The following is a 21,372-nucleotide window of genomic DNA, read 5'->3' as shown; positions in this document are numbered from 1 at the left end:
CCGGGAGACATAGTCTTCCCAACGTGTCCTGGGTCTTCCCCGTGGCCTCCTACCAGTCTTACGTTCCCTAAACACCTCCCTAGGGAGGCGTTCGGGTGGCATCCTGACCAGATGCCCGAACCACCTCAGCTGGCTCCTCTCGATGTGGAGGAGCAGCGGCTTTACTTTGAGCTCCCCCCGGATGACAGAGCTTCTCACCCTATCTCTAAGGGAGAGCCCCGCCACCCGGCGTAGGAAACTCATTTCGGCCCCTTGTACCCGTGATCTTGTCCTTTCGGTCATAACCCAAAGCTAATGACCATAGGTGAGGATGGGAACGTAGATCGACCGGTAAATTGAGAGCTTTGCCTTACGGCTCAGCTCCTTCTTCACCACAACGGATCGATACAGCGTCCGCATTACTGAAGACGCAGCACCAATCCACCTGTCGATCTCACGATCCACTCTTCCCTCACTCGTGAACAAGACTCCGAGGTACTTGAACTCCTCCACTTGGGGCAAGATCTCCTACCCAACCCGGAGATGGCACTCCACCCTTTTCCGGGCGAGAACCATGGACTGATTCTCATCCCAGTCGCTTCACACTTGGCTGCAAACCGATCGAGTGAGAGCTGGAGATCCTGGCCAGATGAAGCCATCAGGACCACATCATCTGCAAAAAGCAGAGACCTAATCCTGCAGCCACCAAACCGGATCCCCTCAACGCCTTGACTGCGCCTAGAAATTCTGTCCATAAAAGTTATGAACAGAATCGGTGACAAAGGGCAGCCTTGGCGGAGTCCAACCCTCACTGGAAACGTGTCCGACTTACTGCCGGCAATGCGGACCAAGCTTCTGACACTGATCATACAGGGAGCGGACCGCCACAATCAGACAGTCCGATACCCCATACTCTCTGAGCACTCCCCACAGGACTTCCCGAGGGACACGGGTCGAATGCCTTCTCCAAGTCCACAAAGCACATGGTTGGGCAAACTCTCATGCACCCTCAAGGACCCTGCATGATTTTTGTTGGTTTATGAGGGATGATGAGAGATTTTTATTAGACATCTGCATTTCTGAGGACATTGATGTGCTAATTTTTTATTGTATAGTGCTTGCTTTAATGACGTGATTCACAACTAGGGTTGCAAAGGGGTGGAAAGTTTCCGGTAAATTTACGGAAATTTACCACGGGAAGCTAAGCTCGGGAAGTTTGGAAATATTGACCATTTTTGATTATTCAAAGTTGGACACCGTCCATGGGAATTAATGGGAATATATGGGAATTAATGGGGAATTACAATAATTATATATTATTGGGCACTTGTCTTTATGCTGCTGCATCTTTGTGGCATTTTTGACATAGCTCTTTGCACAGTATTTGCAAATGCACACAGCCTTTCCGCCTACATTGGTTGGGGTGAAATGTCTCCACACATCAGATGGTGTACGTGGCATTATTCTGTTTGTATTTATTTATTCTTGTAAAACACTAATGCAATGCCACACACACATATATATATAGTCAGCTAAACAACTGGAGTAGTCTTTCAATTTATTTTACTGATGGACAAATGAATAGAAATAGGCTAGATGAATAAATGAACACTCAATCAGCATGCTAAATCAAACTATAACCTACATTCTTGTATGACAACAGAATGGCTAGCAGAACAGAAGGCAGAGGAAACTACACATTTTGATTTAGTATTTGCTAGTTGAACTTTACAGATCACAGAAAAGGTACATTCGGATCGCTAACCTTGTTAGCATAATAAATTAATGGGATTTACCATAGAGAAAATTAGCATCACGGCTAACGGAGAAATATTTTCGGTTCATTATGAGACTGTGGCGGTACATAAACCTAGCTAGCTAGAGATATTGGCCCCAAAATCATTTAACAAGTACAGGAACAGCTAGCTAGCTTGAGTGGAAGTCTGCTGGAGTAGTCTACAGTCATACAGTAACAAGCAATTACACCTCTATTAAACTTAAATACCAAATATCAAATGTATTTACCCCAGTAATATCATCAACACTTACCTGACTGGATGAAGTACTTGGGCTCAAATACTAGTGGGGCCTGAATAGCCCTGCTGTAGTGTGTAGCATGCTGGGAATTATCTGTGCATGTGTTGGAAGAATGCACTGCACATGTGATAGATGAAGGCACAGTGCAGGGTATAAATTATACTGAATTTGCATTAAATCAGGTTGTTTTAGTTAATAATCATGCAGCAAGATCTAGCATGTTGCATTCAATGTTTATTCCCATTAATTTCCCATTAATTCCCGTTAATTCCCATATATTCCCGTTAATTCCCATGGAAAGTTTCCAAATTTGAATATTCCCGGAATTTTGCAACCCTATTCACAACACCTGCTTACTTGACGTCACTGGCATTATTCACTGGCATGGTTCTATTGTGCACATAACAATGTTGTGAGTTGTTCTTGGTTAGCATTTATCTATCCAGTTAAGAGTGAGCAATTCAGTGTGGTCCCTTTAAATGACTGTCAGAGTTTTACCCAAAGGTGGGGGTTATTGTGACCGCCATTTTGATTTGCTGAATGTACAAGTTGATGACTACTGCATGCCTGATTAAACGGCACACATGTTTGTGTGTCAAAGGTAGCTAAAATGTATTGCTTTTATATTACAAGTGCAACAATATACTACAAACGTACATTACCTAGAGGGCTATACACTGTAGAAGGGAACTGGAAGAGGTTCTGAGTTCTGAGTACAGTAAGTTTTGCCATTACAGCACTAAAGAATTGAGATAGTGTTACAGGTTGCGGTTTCTGATTTGATTACGACAGAAACAAACAGACTGCACACAATTTGTTGGGTTTGGTTGAATTTTGTTCATTTGCTTGATTTAGCGCTATATCGCGACATTTCAAATTTCTGGAGGGCCTGGCAATCTATTGTATATCCGAGTTAGCTCATATCTTTTGGACTTGAAAAAGGAGTGAAATCGTTAAGGTATATTATAATAGCAGACTTCTGGCCTTCACAATAAAATTGCTGTGCATTACATTTGTCAGACTGCCCTGACAAAATAATGTTTTGAGAAAAGTTACTTGCATATTCACTGTTTCTTACTTTTAAACAATACCTTGATGCAATTTGCTGATTGGGGCATTCCTATTCTGTATGATATCTGTTTTGTATTCATGCAATCATTAGTGAATGCAACCCCTTGAATATTGACAGGTGGGGCAGTCTTTGTTTTTAAGTGACTTCTTGCAGTAGGTCGTGAGTTCAAACCCCGGTCGAGTCATACCAAAGAGTATAAAAAAATGAGACCCACTACCTCCCTGCTTGGCACGCTTGGTTATATCCCCAAAAATTATTCCTGGGCGCGGCCACCGCTGCTGCTCACTGCTCCCCTCACCTCCAGGTGGTGAGAGTGATGGGTCAAATGCAGAGGATAATTTCACCACACCTAGTGTGTGTGTGACAAACATTGGTACTTTAAAGTTTTTTAACTTTACAGGTTAATATGCGTCTGTTAATACTAAATGATGTGTTGTTTTATTGGTTGATCTAAACATTTTTATTGGGTGGCAAAGCAGTAGATGCAAATTTAATCAACAAAGGATCCACAAAAACGCCCTGTAGTTATTTAGTCATTTAGTCGTCTCAGGTTTTGTGTTGACATCCTTTGAGGAGTTGACTTAATATGGATATGGAGTAACGCAAATATGTAAAAGAAAATTAAAATGTATTAAATGATAATATTTGATGGAAAAGTCTAATTTCAGGAAGTGGGGTGTTGCAACAAGTGCTATGTTTCCAGTGTTCAAAGTAGTTACTTTAAATTAATTGTCTAAACAATGTTTATTAAATATGCAATTAGTTTGCAAAAAACTTGGCATGATTAAAAAAAAAAAAAGCATTTTGACCCCAAAATTTTACTATTCACAGAGTAATTTAGCAATTCATCGACAAATCAAACTTTCTACGGCCTTTAGTGTACATCCCATTCATTACAAAAGTTATGGTAACAATAATTTAACCGTGTGTGTACTGTAAATCCACCCATACTGTGTGCTAAGTATGTTCTTCGGTGACCTCAAGCATGTAAACCAGTGGTTCTCAAACTTTTTTCCCCAAGTACCACCTCAGAAAAAACTTGGGTCTCCGAGTACCACAATTATGATCAATATTAAAATAAAGTAGCGCAGTAGGCCAGAGTATTCATTTAGAATAAGGCAGCGGTTTAATTTAACAAGTATATGTATTATTTTTGGTCATTGTAACATTACCATACCATACCATACCATACCAACTTTATTTATAAAGCCCTTTAAAAACAAGCACAGTTGAAAAACAAAGGGCTGTACACCACAAAGAAATAGAGGCAAAGGACAGACTAAAAAATAACATTTAAAACAGAAATAAAAATACACAATTAAAAAGCAAATATAAATTACCCTAAGAACAGTTTGTTAGATAAAAACAGTTTAAAAGTTAAAACAGTTCAAAAAGTTAAAAGCTAAAAACAGTTCAAAGTCTCATGCTGGGTTAAAAGCCAGTGAATAAAAATGGGTTTTAAGAAGGGTCTTGAAAATAGCCAAAGAAGGGGCCTGTCTCACATGGAGAGGGAGATCGTTCCAGAGTTTGGGACCCGCAACAGAGAAAGCTCTGTCCCCTCTGAGCTTGCGCTTTGTTTTGGGTACCTCCAGGATCAGCTGATCAGCTGACCTGAGGGACCGGGTGGGGGCATACAGATGGAGCAGCTCAGAGAGGTAAGGTGGGGCAAGACCACGTAAGGATTTAAAAACGAGTAAGATAATCTTAAAATGGACTCTAAAAGACACAGGTAGCCAGTGGAGGGAGGCTAAAACAGGAGTAATGTGCTCTCTTTTTCTTGTGTTAGTTAAAAGTCGGGCAGCTGCATTTTGGACCAGCTGCAGACGTGAGAGGGAGGACTGACTAATTCCAAAATATAAAGAGTTACAGTAATCCAGCCGAGATGTAGTAAAGGCATGGATTACTGTCTCTAACTGTTGCCTAGAAAGAAGGTTTTTAACCTTGGCCTTTGGCCTGGTTTTTAACCTTACACACAGTTTGAACAATAAAACTGTGTTTGACTATAGTAAAATAAAACACTGTACTTAATCAAGTGATTATTTGGCATACCACTAAATAGAACCCATGTACCACTAGTGGTACACAAACTACAGTTTGAAAATTGTTGATGTAAACAATTACTTTGAATTTAAATGCTTTGAAATGCTTTTCTTGTTACTTTGAAACATTACCACCTCTACCCACATAACTACTGTCACTAGGAGAGACTGCAAGGGCAGCTATATATTGTTTCTTTTGCACATGCTTTGACTTGAATTCCAATTTTGTAGAAGGGGGCGTGTGATGGGCGGGGCTAGTGAAAATGTGCAAGTGTGTGTGCTTGTGTGTGTTAAAGCCGGTGTCAGCTGAGGGAGACGCGCAGATGCCCCGAGCAAGTGGGCTAGGAGGAAGGTAGCGGGATCATGTCCTCTGTGTCTTCTCTATCCTTCTTTCTGAGTGAGGATTCGGGACGGAATAAAGGGAAGTACCGACACTTGCACGAACCGCGCGTCGGAGCGACCACGGAGTCAAAATGAAGTCGATCATCAATGCCTTAAAAAAGGAAGGTAGGCACGTTTGATCGATTGCACATTGAGAGTTTGCATTGTTTAAGTTTTTAAGTACATCAGCCCAAGGTAGTGCTATGTCGGTCAAAATGTTTTTTGGTATAGCTGTTTAATTTGGCCAGATTTAGCTAGGTCGCTGCGTGTTAGGTTACAAAAAAACCGCTAATTGAGTTTTTTTTTGAGCGAGCGAGACATTGGAGTAGTTTTTAGGTCAGAGTTTGTTATGGATTGATTTTTTTTACTCTAAAGAGAAAAAAGAAAAGACGTAATATTGTGTTTCCATCACCAATCGGAACCCAGCTTCTGTCTGCCACAGGGTGAACGCTTGTCGACGTTTTCATTCACGCTGCTGCACCTGATTTGTCAATATACATGCACTGAATGGCGAGAAATTGTGCCAATCATTGTGTTGCTAAAAGCAATAGTGACAGGCTTTAACTTGCTATTGTCTGAAAACATCCTGTAAGATGTAAGAACGTTTTCAGACATTCTAAAAACACCACAATGGGATAACTAATCAATAAGGTAAACTATAGTAAAATGTTTGGTAGTGTTTTATAGTGGCCATGTTTGTATTTGTAACACATCCGTGGCAAGTCTACTGTGTTTGCAAGGGGAATTGTTCGACCGTCTGAACTGTTTCAGTACAGGGGTTTCATGGTTTTTATTTGTAACTCATAGAGATGGGATTTACGGCTCGCAGAAAGGAGCTGCATCTTGAAGACCCGTTCTGTTCAAAGAGCCGTTCAAAACACTGGCTTGTTCCCTGATAAAAAAAGTATGCGCTCCAGATCCGCAGCGAATGTATGAAAAGGTCCGCGCCAGAGGCGCACAACCCCACCGCACTGGAGTCCACTTGCACACCGTCCTGGAAGCGTACCAACTGTACCACCGCGATGGCGGAACTGACTCGCAGCAAAGGTGCTGCGGGTCCCTACTAAAATGTACAGATTCGCAGCGAGATTGCCGCGGGTCCATTACTTACCCTTGCGGCTCCGCCCCCGTTCTGCCACGGGGATGTTTATTATTTAACCAGCTGCCTAATATGTTTATTTTTTTTATTGATCTACTTAGAATTAGCTTAGCATGTTAATGGGAAAAGTCGAAATAACAAAAACAAAAAATATTAGCAATTTCAAGCCATTACAGTAAACATGTCCACTAATCAGTACTTGAACAATCTCTGCATTATTATAATTTGAATACATGGACTTTAGCAGTGCCAGAAATATGCATCAATGAAACATATTTATTAAAGTCCACTTTTCATAAAAAAGAAGCTGAAAAATGTAAACAGTATGGACATTTATTTATTTAACTAACTAATCAATTAACTATTCAATTAAATATATCAAAAATAACATTATAATAAACTAACCCTAAACTAATGGGCTACTAAGTTTGATTAATTTTTACATTATAATAATGAGAAATAGTCAAAGAAATGCAACTTGAGGAATTGTAAGCTACAAAATATGTATTTAGTGCAGCCCTTTTTCCAAATTAATATCTTAAACTACTAAAACACAGCTCAAAATTCTACATTAATCCCCTAGCCTCACCACAAAAAACATATTGTACTTATAGACAGTTTTCTTCAGAGTTGGATGTTAAGGTCACTCTGAAACACTTGGTCAGCCATGAGGAGCAGTTAGCCTGGTTCTTCTCAACTGCGGCATCCTTCTGGTGAATTCCCAGTCCGTCACTGTCCAGTAAATTAAGTCCTCTCTTCTCACAGCAAGATACAGACACAAACAGATTATTACAATTAATATAATGTATAACAACGGCTGTTGACAGTTGGGAGATCTGATTGACACACTAAGGGGAGAGGATACAAAGACCTGGCATCACTTTGGCTTTGTATCAGATAGATAGATAGATAGATAGATAGTACTTTATTGATTCCTTCAAGAGAGTTCCCTCAGGAAAATTAAAATTCCAGCAGCAGTGTACAGAATTGAGATCAAATTTAAAAAGTAAAAAGCAAATAATGGGGGTATAAATGGAAACAAAATAGAAAAATATTACAATAGAATAAAAATAAAAAGCAACAATGAGAATAAAAATATAACATTAAAATAAGAATATAACAAGAGCAACTAGGCAGTAGTGACCATGTTGTGAAAAAGTATTGCACTGTTATTGTTTTGCATCCCCTGTCATCCTAGTACCCCCTCTCCCTCCCAGAGAGGAGTTGTACAGTCTAATGGTATGTGGGACAAAGGAGTTTTTGAGTCTATTAGTCCTGCACTTGGGTTGAAGCAGTCTAGCACTGAACAGGCTCCTCTGGCTACTGACAATGGTATGCAGAGGGTGACTGCATCATCCAGGATGCTCACTAGTTTTTCCACAGTCACCAGTGAGTCCAGTTTTACTGGTTTTGGAAACAAGGATCAACCAAAAAGTGAAGACTATGGATACATATACTAAGTATCTTCTTCATTTCATACTGAAATGTCCAATTCTATGTAATTCACTATTATGAAATAAAAAATGTATACAACAATAAAATTAAACATGAATGAAAAGTAGCAGAACTAAGTACCAGGGCGATGTGGCTCAAATAGTAGAGCAGTCATCCAGAAACTTGAGGGGTACCGGTCAAATCCTAGTTACAGCCGTTGTGTCCTTGGGCAAGACACCTCACCATTACGGCAGAAATGGTGCCACCAACACTGGTGTATGAATGTGAGTGGCAAGACTCCCTTGCAAAAGAGATTATTAATCTCAGTAAGATATTCCTGGGTAAATGAAAGTTAAAAAAAAAAAGTTTAGTGTATTATTATAACACTAAACAGGTTTTAGTACAGTAAGTTTACTGAGTTTTTGCAACATATTCCAGACACCAAGAAACATTCTGTAAAAGACAACTATTCAAAAATCTTGGCAATCACATAGTGACACAGCGAGGGCCTGATCTACTAAAGGTATGCTTGTATTAAATCATGTTGATAGCACGCAAAGCTCAACTCCAAAGCTTGTGCGGGGAGAATTGCATATCTTTAGTGAGCAAATGACAGAACACAGTCCATTTACTCTGTATGTTTTGTATATATGTGTAGAATTAATTCTGATTATTACAATGCCCACAACACCGGCAAACATAATTATTTAATGCTCGCAATGTGATTCATCAAGACGATTCAGCAGGCACTGTTTTACGTCTTTAGTATGTCTTGAAAGGACGTGCAAACTGAAATGGGTGTGAGAAAAGGAGGAGATTGAGCTGCAAAGACCGACGATTGAGAGAGAGAATATTCCATCTGTGTGCAGGTTAACATATTTGGAATGTATAAATATAAATCATATTGTCTACTCAGCAATATCTTATAGCTGATGAATGACTTAGGGTGATTAAAATAAACTAAATTAATTTGTTTCAGTTTTTTTTTCATGCCGTTCAATTTTTCATATAGGTTATATATTATATCTCTGATATGAAAAAATGTTTTGCAATATGCATTTTCTTCTTCACATCACAACATTGCAGCACCTCCCAGACCACTTCAGTGTGCTAATGTCTGGTAATACTTCAATATAGCCCAGAAAAGGTGGTATGATTGTTTGCTGCCTGTCAACAACATGACAAAACGCCACAAGTTGAGGCCATAAATGTGGAGGGAATGAGTGTCTCAAAGGGGACAGCCGATAACACGCAAAAAACTCATTTGAATATCCCAACTGCTTTCGGGCGGAAGGTGGAGTACACCCTGGACAAGGGCCAACAAAGATAGACAGACAACTTTAGCGCATGTTATTTGGATCTTAGTAGATCAGGCCCTTATTTGTTTTGATTAACATCAGAATGATCAAGTTAGCATGTAAGCAAATACATGTTGTATTGTTAGAAAGTCTGAGCGCAAAATCAATTTGCACTAGGGCTGGGCGATATATCGATATGCGCGATATATCGCGGGTTTGTCTCTGTGCGATATAGAAAATGACTATATCGTAATATTTGAGTATGCGTTCTCACACAGTTACTTTTAGCTGCGGGCATTACACTACAGACTCTCCTCGCTATTTCCTGTCTCTCCTTCTCACAGACAGCAAGCGCAGCTTCTACACACGTCACATACTGTCACGACATACGTCACATACCTCTACGCCCTCGCGCAGCAAAGAGGGAGCAGCATGGCTAAAGTTAGCTGTGATGCTTGCTGTAATACGAGAGAAAGAAGGTACGACTCTGATAACAAATGAAGGAATAATTAATTCCCCCAAAAAACAGCAGGGGGTCCATCGTCTGACGGTGGTTTGGCTTCAAGTGGGAATATGTCGAACAGACAACCGTAATTTGTCAAGTGTGGGGCGAAAGCGTTGTTATAAAAAGTAGCATTATTGCTAATATGTAGCATCATTTGAAAAGTCACCTGCTAGAGAATGAACAGTGCTTACTCCGCATGTCAACATCTCCGTTCGGTGCCACACGCCCACACCATCAAAATGTCGAGGCAAACATTTCCAGATCAACACCGTATGAAAAAAATAGTGATTTTTTTAGTTGAGATTTCCTTCTCTGATTGAAAGTTTTAAAGTAGCATATATTAATGCAGTATGAAGAAGAATGTTTCAATGTAGACACATAGAATCATCATACTGCTGTGATTATATGCGTCAAGTGTTCATTCAAGGCTAAGGCAAAATATCGAGATATATATCGTGTATCGAGATATATATCGTGTATCGCGATATGGCCTTAAAATACTGCGATATTAAAAAAAGGCCATATCGCCCAGCCCTAATTTGCACATACCTAAATAGTCTTTGATTGCATCTTCATTGGTGTCACTCAGTCCAGCAGAGTTCATTCTAAAGGAAAAAAACAATACCACTAACAAACAATATTTTGTGAAAAATAATAACTAAATGGAGGAAATAAAACTAACAAAAGGTTTCTGTAAGTGAACCCGTGGAAAGATAACACATTTTTAAGGAGGAGAGTTACACCTCCAATCAGTCCCACCGGAGTAAAAATATTATTGTGTTCACACAATTGTGACACAATCTTTTCGACGAGGAAAAGAGGTTCTGGGAAGCCTGGCTGCCCTGATGTAACCATTGCTGCGGGGTACGTGAGAGATTCCTGGGACAAATGGAGAATCATGTGCCTCTCAGTCCTTTCCATCGAGGACGTGGAAGACATCTACCTATTTGGAACCGTGATCGCGGGGCACCTGCTGATTGGGCTGGGCATTGCTCTGGTGTATCGTAAAATTCGTAAGACGATGGCAGCCACTCAAGGAGCCCAAAGGCTGTTCGTCGCAATGGACGGATTGGGCAGGGCTGTGGGAACACAGACTGTGGCGATTTCTGAACTGAATCGCAAGATGGATCACATCATGGAGAAGCTTGCTCTAAAGGAAGGTTTGGACATGAGAGCCAGCATGGACGAATAGAACAGACAAGTCATTGTAATGCCTGCTCGGGAAAAAACAAAAATCCTTAACTACGATTTTACTCCCCCGAATGGCCTTGAGACAAGAACAGGCTGTTCTGTAATCATCCCCTGAAGAATTTCAAAGATGGACGCTTTTAACCTTCCTCCTCCCCTCCTCAACGACACCTGGGAATCGATATTTGCTTGCATTGCATGCAGAACGACTCTGGGCTTATGAACATTACTTCACTTCACCCAAAGACAATGGGCATATATACAAACACACTCCCCACCCCCATCCAACGCCCCTCACCGCCACCGCTTAATTCCTCTTCGGGGTTATGGACGGCTAGTAGCGCTTTATAGCAGCAGGCCGGCCTCTAGGGCCCTAAATTCCCCCCCGCCCCTCTGTTGCGAGTTGTTGTGATTATATGTGACATGTTTATATGTGCTATGCTAAATTAGTTTTTTTCCCTTGGACTCAGTCTGGACCCCCTCCCGATAATCCAGCGTTAGACTGATATTTTTTACTCTTACCCCCTTTCCCAATATCACCTTTTTCCCACCTTTTTTAAGGAGCGCCATAAGTGGCTGGTCCGTTGGCGGTCCCGTCTTGTCTCCCTGTAACGTATGTCTGCTCTTAGTGGGACTGTGCCGAAAATGAAATTTCAGTTCTTATGTGTCTTGTACATGTTAAAAATGGACAATAATAAAGCATCTTGAATCTTGCATCTTGAGACAAATAGTTATTATATAATAAGATATGTGGGAAGTCAAAACAGGCCAAATGATTTGGGAGATGTGGCGCCACACCAGGAATCAGCAACCGCTTTGAGAAAGTCTGAAGTGACAGCTAAAACTAAGATTTATTTCTTACTCTCTGAAACTATTGGTCTGCACACAAGAATCCTTTTGTAATACTTAAAGGCATAATGAATGCAATCAATTTATCCTCTCAACAAATATGCAGTCACACTGGGCCGCAGCAGGTATTAAAACGCTTCCTTTCCACAGAGGGGGGAGGGAATATTATTATCAGACTATTCGACTGCAAGGTTGACAGTCAAATCCGACGTGTTGAATCTACAACTATTTGAAGATTATGTGTCATCGGCTCAAGATGACACTTTTTAAACCCAATCTTTGTTGTCTATGTGAGATAGTCAACCTTATTGTCTTATTCTTGTTTTTGTTATAAATCTTAAAGCAGCAGCATTTAAAGGTGAATGACATTCATGTTTTTGAATAATAGAGTGACGTAGACGTAAACAAATGCATGTTGTCTTTCTAGAAAGTGGCTTGCACACTTGCACATACTTACATAGTGTTTATGTGCAACTTCATCTGCATCACGCAGCCCAGCAATTTATTCTGAAAAACATCAACAGTGAGAAACAATATTTTGTAAGCATTTTGTGTGAACATGACATTGTCATACATGTGTTTAGTTAATGTTAGTACGGAGCTATGAATAATATAGTTTTCTTCCTCTTAATCCTCTCCAGACAAAGTATACAAATATTTTATATAGTAAAAGATACATTCTATTGTCATTAAAGGGGAACTGTACTTTTTTCTTTTTTAATTGCCTTTCACAAAAAGGAGACATGTTGTTTTGTTTCAGTCTAACATATACAAATTGTCTCGTTCTTGGTGTCTAGCAATGCAGCTAATGGGAGCAATCAATTCTACCTCTAAATCACTTTAAAAATGCATTCAAAAACCGTCAACAATACTTCATTTACATTCCGTAACCTGTATAATAACCAAGCTGTAGCAACATTGTTATTGTAAGAGTGAACACAGAGGAACTCTTTTTCTAGTGTAGTAACACATTGGCATGCTTTGGTATTAGCTGTAAAAGCTAGCTACAGAAAGAGACACAATAGCTCTACGTCAGCACAATACGTGTTTTGAGTTTGTAATGCATAACCTTGTGATAGGACACCAATCTATACTGACTGAAAACATGAACAATAATATTACAGTATCTGCAAAGTATTATTTCATGTTTTGTTTGTACACAGCGAGCCAGACAGTGTATGTACTTTAATTGTAATAACACGTATAATGTGCTGCGTGTATCATGATTGATATTAAAGTGTGACTCACTCGATGGACAGTTGTGCATTTGGTCCAGCTGGCCAGGGACATTTTATTCCAGTTTATTTTGGTAAGCACTCCATTTATGTCAAAATAGCTTGGCTCAAAGTCACTTTCACATCACTCTCTCGGCTTTCGTCTGCTCCCAATGTTTCACCCTTCCTTTATGCTCCCTTCTAGAAGGCGTAGTTGATCCTCCTTATGTTCAGTTTCAAAAATATAAGGTTGTGAATCCTCATTTGTCCAAAAATAGTCATCTTCGTTGTCTGTTACTGATTCTGCCATGATTAGAACACACAAGTGTTTGTTTCCGGAAGTAGGGACACACATCCGTTGCCAGAAGTTGGACATGCTATGAAAACTTATTGTGTTAGATTGCTTCGAAAATGCTAAAAAAACATTTCTACTGAACGTGAGAAAGCTCAGCACCTTATTGACCCAACAACTCATTCTTTACCATGTTCATTGTCCAAATGTGTAGAGAAGTCACGATATAGGATGAATTTACAAAAAAACAAACCGTAACAGTTAGCGTTCTAACATAGCATTAGCATTGTTGTCTTTTTTTAACAATTCAACTAAACCTATGACGTTAAAAGTCACCTAGTAAATACCCTAGTAAATTGACACTAAACTGTTCTACAGTGATCGTTACATGTTAATAAAATAATATTGAAGATTTGATACTATAGAATTAGCAATTTAAACTTAATGAGATGTGACAGTATTACAGCTAAGCTAGCTAAGCTTAGTGAGGCTAACCAACACTCGTAGCATAGGAAACAGCTAATGTAATCTTAAACTAGTCAATTTGTTGCGATAGTAATGCTGTAGTTAATAATAAAAACACTTTTGATAGAGTAATTTGTGATCAATTTAACACTTACCAATCCCTGTAATGCCAAATATGGCTTTGTGTGAGCGGCGAGCCACTGGGGACCGGAATGAGAAATTACACAACAAATAAGCGGCGTTTGGTCATTTTAACGTGAAAAAAATTATATTTATTAAGATATATATTTTCTTATTTCATATCGTGTTTAAAATTATATCGATACATCTTACAAACTCGATATATCGCCCAGCCCTAATAAATATATATATATATATATATATATATATATATATATATATATATATATATATATATATATATATATATATATATATATATATATATATATTAGGGCTGCAACAACTAATCGATTAAATCGATTAAAATCGATTATAAAAATAGTTGGCGATTAATTTAGTCATCGATTCGTTGGAACTATGCAATGCGCAGGCGCGGAGGTATTTTTTATTTATTTTTCAATTCTTTTATTTATTTATTTTTTTTATAAACCTTTATTTATAAACTGCAACATTTACAAACAGCTGAGAAACAATAATCAAAATAAGTACAAAAACAGTACAAAACAGCGCCAGGGCGGCGCTGAGGCTACGTCTCATGAGGTGGAGGTAAGCTAGCCAATGGTGTGTCATGTACAGCTCACGTGACGACGCCGTCTCCTTTGCTGGGAAGATTCGAAAAATGGCGCAGGAAAACAGTACCAATAGTTCAGTGGAAAAACATCTTGAGGTTATTGCTTCAATGGAGAAAAGTGTATGACCTAAGTCATCAAAAGTGTAGGAACACTTTACTTTAAAGACTTCAAAGAAGACCGTTTCCTGCAAAATGGCACGGAAGTACAACATTGCTTCAGGAGCACCTGAAAAGGAAACATGTTGGAGGCATGGATGAAGGGAAGAACTCACGGTACGTAACTTTTTAAGTCCATAGTGGAAACAGGCATTCATGAGTTCAGCTTTTTTGTGAGTAACGTTAACGTTATGCCTTTGTTGCAACGCGGGGCTGATAATGTGTCTCCGGCACATTTGACTCCATTTTGAGAGAGAAAACGCACGGTTACCAATTTCGAAATAAACGTAACGGACATAAATATCTCAGGTTGGTTTCATAATGGATCAATGTAGCCCGATAAAGCTATATATAAATATATTTAGATTTGAGTGACGCTTTAGTATAACTAAACGTTATGAAGGTGCTGGAATATTTCATGCTATATTCAGAGGCAGCCTAAAATGAATCTTTTATTATTCACAACAGAAACGTGTACAATATCTGATTCAGTTCTGATCTGATAAGTTACATTTCTATGTTATTATTGGTGTATGCTGCATCCCCAATGTCCAGGACATGGTGCCAGTATGCTGTTTTTTTTCAATAAAATACTGAAAAGGATAGAAATGTAGTTTGTCTCTTTTATCCGATTATAAATCGATTAATCGAAGTAATAATCGACAGATTAATCGATTATCAAATTAATCGTTAGTTGCAGCCCTTATATATATATATATATATATATATATATATATATATATATATATATATATATATATATATATATATATATATAGTGTGTGTGTGTAAAAGGCTGTCAAGTGATTATTTTTTAAATCAGATTAATCACAGTCTAAACCTGTGATTGTCCATCCATTTTCTAGCGCGGGAGTGCTGGAGCCAATCCCAGCTGCACTTGGGCGGAAGGCGGTGTACACCCTGGACAAGTTGCCACCTCATTGCAGGGCCAACACAGATAGACAGACAACATTCACACTCACATTCACGCACTAGGGTCAATTTAGTGTTTCCAATCAACCTATCCCCAGGTGCATGTCTTTGGAGGTGGGAGGAAACCGGAGTACTCAGAGGGAACCCACACAGTCACTAATCACTGGTTATTATTTGCTTGCATGAATAAAATTTGCTGTACAAAATAACCCATGATTTGGGTACAAATGCAATTTAGTAGTCAGAAGTCATACATGAAAGTTTTTTAAATGTTTTACTGAACTGCATAGATTTGCTCATAAGTTGGTGAAAATAAGTATAGTAAAAATGAAGTGCACATTTTGAAAGTCTAGGCTCCAGCACCCCCCGCGAACCCGAACGGGACAAGCGGCAATAATCTTGCAAATAAAGTACAGTCACTAATCGATAATGTAGTAAACACACTCATAAACAACTTAAATTAGTGCACCTTTTAAATCTGCATTTACTCTTCTTTAGTTTAAACAGTTGTTGAAAAAAAGAAGCTTGTTTACCTTTTTCAGGTGACAATGCTGATCTCTTTTTTTGGTACAATGTGACCCCAGCTTGTTGTCATTACTTATAGATGTCCAACATTCTCCAGGAAGCAAAATAAATTGTCATTTAGCCCATAGTTGCATCTTTATGCTTTTGTTTGTGTAGTACATGGAGGTCGGAATCTTTGGGCACCTCATGATTCGATTACGATTATGATTCAGGAGCTACGATTCGATAAAAAATCGGTTATTGATGCATCTTTAATTCATGTATATTGATGCAACTTTACATTTCTTTTCGTTTCACTAAATAAGTGTTTATCACTTGCAACTTTAAAGAACATCCATCCATCCATCTTCTTCCGCTTATCCGAGGTCGGGTCGCGGGGGCAGCAGCCTAAGAAGGGAAGCCCAGACTTTCCTCTCCCCAGCCACTTCATCCAGCTCTTCCCGGGGGATCCTGAGGTGTTCCCAGGCCAGCCGGGAGACATAGTCTTCCCAACGTGTCCTGGGTCTTCCCCGTGGCCTCCTACCGGTTGGACGTGCCCTAAACACCTCCCGAGGTAGGCGTTCGGGTGGCATCCTAACCAGATGCCCGAACCACCTCATCTGGCTCCTCTCGATGTGGAGGAGCAAGGGCTTTACTTTGAGCTCCCCCCGGATGGCAGAGCTTCTCACCCTATCTCTAAGGGAGAGCCCCGCCACCCAGCGGAGGAAACTCATTTCGGCCGCCTGTACCCGTGATCTTGTCTTTTCGGTCATAACCCAAAGCTCATGACCATAGATGAGGATGGGAACGTAGATCAACCGGTAAATTGAGAGCTTTGCCTTCCGGCTCAGCTCCTTCTTCACCACAACGGATCGATACAGCGTCATCATTACTGAAGACGCCGCACCGATCCGCCTGTCGATCTCACGATCCACTTTTCCCTCACTCGTGAACAAGACTCCTAGGTACTTGAACTCCTCTGCTTGGGGCAGGGTCTCCTCCCCAACCCGCAGATGGCACTCCACCCTTTTCCGGGCGAGAACCATGGACTCGGACTTGGAGGTGCTGATTCTCATCCCAGTCACTTCACACTCGGCTGCGAACCGATCCAGTGAGAGCTGAAGATCCTGGCCAGATGAAGCCAGCAGGACCACATCATCTGCAAAAAGCAGAAACCTAATCCTGCAGCCACCAAACCGGATCCCCTCAACGCCTTGACTGCGCCTAGAAATTCTGTCCATAAAAGTTATGAACAGAATCGGTTACAAAGGGCAACCTCGGCGGAGTCCAACCCTCATTGGAAACGTGTCCGACTTACTGCCGGCAATGCGGACCAAGCTCTGACACTGATCGTACAGGGAGCGGACAGCCACAATCAGACAGTCCGATACCCCATACTCTCTGAGCACTCCCCACAGGACCTCCCGAGGGACACGGTCAAATGCCTTCTCCAAGTCCACAAAGCACATGTAGACTGGTTGGGCAAACTCCCATGCACCCTCAAGGACCCTGCCGAGAGTATAGAGCTGGTCCACAGTTCCACGACCAGGACGAAAACCACACTGTTCCTCCTGAATCCGAGGTTCGACTACCCGGCGTAGCCTCCTCTCCAGTACACCTGAATAGACCTTACCGGGAAGGCTGAGGAAGACTTTAAAGAACAGTGCATTTGTAATAAGAAACAGTTAAATTATTTTCCACATTTATTAGATTTTTGGAAATTTGTGCAAAATTGGACCATAAGTGCCCTATAATATTGGAGGTTGTCGCATCGCTCGGTGAGGTGGCTCGCTGCAGTCAGCGACATTTTAGAACTGTCTGCATTATTTTATGTACAATAAATAAATTGATTATCGATTATTGTTGTTTATGAATTGATTTTATAATCGTCCATGTCCAAATTCCGATTCTTTCCCTCACCTCTAGTAGTGCAGTTGGTTCATCCTTGCTGTAATTGTGCCTCTTCAAAGTACGACAGATCAGCTGTGGTGATATGAATGACATCCTCTGCAGGACTTGGTCTTCACAGATTTTAGATATCCTGAGCTATATATCCAAGCTATACCCACATATGATCTTATTTCGGTTGTCTCATACTACTAAGGTTGCATTTGTAGCAGATATGAGTTATTATAGATATACAGAAGTTAATATAACTTAATAACAAGTTTATTTACAATGCTTTTCTTATGTTATAAGTTTTGTCTTAAATAAAAGTGAACTATTTTTCTTATTTTAAAATTATTATTTTGTATTTAGGCAGTTCTATCCTAAATAAAACTATTGTCCTCATATTAAAAGTATTATATTGTCTACTTTTTATCTTACATAAAAGTTTATTTACTCTGCCTTAAATAAAACCTTCTAAATGTTGTTTCTTTCTTAAAAACTATTATGTTGTATAAAGGCTGTTTTGCCTAAAATAAACGTTTATGAGCTATTTTTTTCTATTTTAAAAGAATGCTTCTGTTTAGTTGTGTCTTATATAAAAGTTGATAAAACAATTGTTCTTATTTTAGAATTATACTCATGTATACATTTGTCTTAAATAAAAGTTTCTAAACTAGTATCTGTAAGACTAATGTAACAATTTAAACATCATGTCTATGTTGTAGTCAATTCAACTCAAAAGTTGACAAACTGTTTTTTAATGTACAATGTTTGCTAAAAGACTATTGAAACAATCTACACACTAGCTGTATCTGTGCAACTAGTTGTAAGACAAATTAATAGATTTAAACATACATTTTTTAACCCTATACTATTAGCAATAAAACTAATGAAACAATTCAAACACTATTTGTATTTGTCTACTATTAGCCATGAACTTTAACGACATCCAGTCACAGAACATGCACAAATATAAATACATACTTAAATTTGGTTGGTGTATTTTGTTCAAAGTTGAATCATGTGTCTGCTCTCTTTGCTTCTCCTCAACTGTCTGGGGCCCATCAGGAAAACCCACCTGCAACCCCCACCTAGAATACATTTCTGTATTTTTATCAAGTCAGGCCCATTTTTTAATCCACAGTAGAGACAGGTATTATTATTTTTAAGCTTTTTTTTCAAAGTTAGCTTCAACCCACCAAAGGATGTTTTGTAACAGTTTCAGTAACAGAGAATGAAAATATCTTATGGAATATCGTTAGTTTTCCTTCTATTTCTATTTATTCTTTACTTGCTTAAATATATTATTATTTTATAATAATTCATGTTGCATTAGAAGTGTATTCCTGTTAGATTTCAGGGTGTACATGTATTTCGACTGTTTTTAGCTCTTGGGACGTGGAACGTCACCTCGCTGGGAGGGAAGGAGCCTGAGCTGGTGCGCAAGGTGGAGAAGTTCCGGCTAGATATAGTCGTGATGTTGCTCTATTGTTGTTGTTGTTGTTGTTTGCTGTTGTTGTTTTTGTCTCTGTCTAATTCCCCTCTTGTCCCCACAATTTCCCCCTCTGTCTTCTTTTTTTTTCTCTTTCTATCCCCTTCTGCTCCGGCCCGGCTGCACTAAATGATAATATAAATACATTTAATAAAGTCAAATACAAATAAGACAACAATCCTACACTTCTCTTTTGTAAAGTAAATCTGAACAGCCGACATGGGCATCTACATCAACTATATGATTTGCCTGAGAAGCTGGACAGGACACAAAAAAAAAAAAAAAAAAAAAAAGATATAGTCGGGGTCACTTCGACGCACAGCAAGGGCTCTGGAACTAGTTCTCTCGAGAGGGGCTGGGCTCTCTTCCACTCAGGCGTTGCAGGCAATGAGAGGCAACGGGCTGGGGTGCCAATTTTTGTTGCCCCCTGGCTCAAACCTGCACGTTGAACTTTAATCCAGTGAAACGATAGGGTAGTTTCCCTCCGCCTTCGGGTGGTGGGACGGGTCCTGACTGTTGTTTGTGCTTACGTACCAAGCAGCAGCTCAGAGTACCCACTCTTTTTGGATTCCCTTGAGGGAGTACTGGAGAGTGCTCCCTCGGGTGATTCCCTTGTTCTACTGGGGGACTTCAACGCTCATGTTGGCAACAACAGTGACACCTGGAGAGGCGTGATTGGGAAGAATGGCTGCCCGGATCTGAACCCAAGTGGTGCTTTGTTATTGGACTTTTGTTCTCGTCACGGATTGTCCATAACAAACACAATGTTCAAACATAAGAGTGTCCATATGTGCACTTGGCACCAGGACACGTCGACCGAAGTTCCATGATTTACTTTGTAGTTGTGTCATCGGATTTGCGGCCTCATGTTTTGGACACTCGGGTGAAGAGAGGGGCGGAGCTTTCTACCGATCACCACCTGGTGGTAAGCTGGCTCCGATGGTGGGGGAGGATGCCGGACAGACATGGCAAGCCCAAACGCATTGTGAGGGTCTGCTGGGAGCGCCTAGCAGAGTCTCCTGTCAGAGAGAGTTTCAATTCCCACCTCCGGAAGAACTTTGAACATGTCACGAGGGAGGCACTGGATATTGAGTCCGAGTGGACCATGTTCCGTGCCTCTATTGTCCAGGTGGGTGATTGGAGCTGTGGCCGCAAGGTGGTTGGTGCCTGTCGTGGCGGTAATCCTAGAACCCGCTGGTAGACACCAGCAGTGAGAGATGCCATCAAGCTGAAGAAAGAGGCCTATCCGGTCCTTTTGGCTCATGGGACTCCAGAGACAGCGTACAGGTACCGACAGGCCAAGCGAAGTGCGTCTTCAGCGGTCGCAGAGGCAAAAACTTGGACATGGGAGGGGTTTGGGGAAGCCATGAAAACCGACTTCCGGACGGCTTTAAAGCGATTCTGGTCCACCATCCACCGCCTCAGGGGAGGAAGCAGTGCACTGTCAACACCGTGTATGGTGAGGATGGTGTGCTGTTGACCTCTACTGCGGCTGTTGTGGATCGATGGAGGGAATACTTCGAAGACCTCCTCAATCCCACCAACACGTCTTCCTATGAGGAAGCAGTGTCTGGGGAATCTGTGGTGGGCTCTCCTATTTCTGGGGCTGAGGTTGCCGAGGTAGTTAAAAAGCTCCTTGGTCGCAAGGCCAAGAAGGAAGGATGCTGTGGGGCTGTCTGGGATGACAAGACTCTGCAACATTGCGTGCACATCGGGGGCGGTACCTCTGGATTAGCATACCAGGGTGGTGGTTCCTCTCTTTAAGAAGGGGAACCGGAGGGTGTGTTCCAA

General features: G+C 40.4%; 1 protein-coding gene across 3 annotated transcripts in view; it reads left to right on the top strand.

Moving 5' to 3' along the window:
• The first annotated feature begins 5,413 nt into the window (after positions 1–5,413).
• The window catches only part of LOC133616101 (SH3 and multiple ankyrin repeat domains protein 2-like), a 471,816-nt gene continuing 455,857 nt past the window's right edge, over positions 5,414–21,372 (top strand). For all 3 annotated transcript variants that reach the window (XM_061975200.2, XM_061975199.2, XM_061975202.1), the window contains exon 1: positions 5,414–5,634. In XM_061975200.2, coding sequence (XP_061831184.1) covers positions 5,601–5,634 — 34 coding nt within the window. In that variant the 5' untranslated portion in view covers positions 5,414–5,600. The remainder of the gene's footprint in view (positions 5,635–21,372) is intronic.

Source organism: Nerophis lumbriciformis, linkage group LG15 (assembly GCF_033978685.3).
Source record: "Nerophis lumbriciformis linkage group LG15, RoL_Nlum_v2.1, whole genome shotgun sequence".
Lineage (NCBI taxonomy): Eukaryota > Metazoa > Chordata > Actinopteri > Syngnathiformes > Syngnathidae > Nerophis > Nerophis lumbriciformis.
This window is presented reverse-complemented; position numbering and strand designations above follow the sequence as displayed.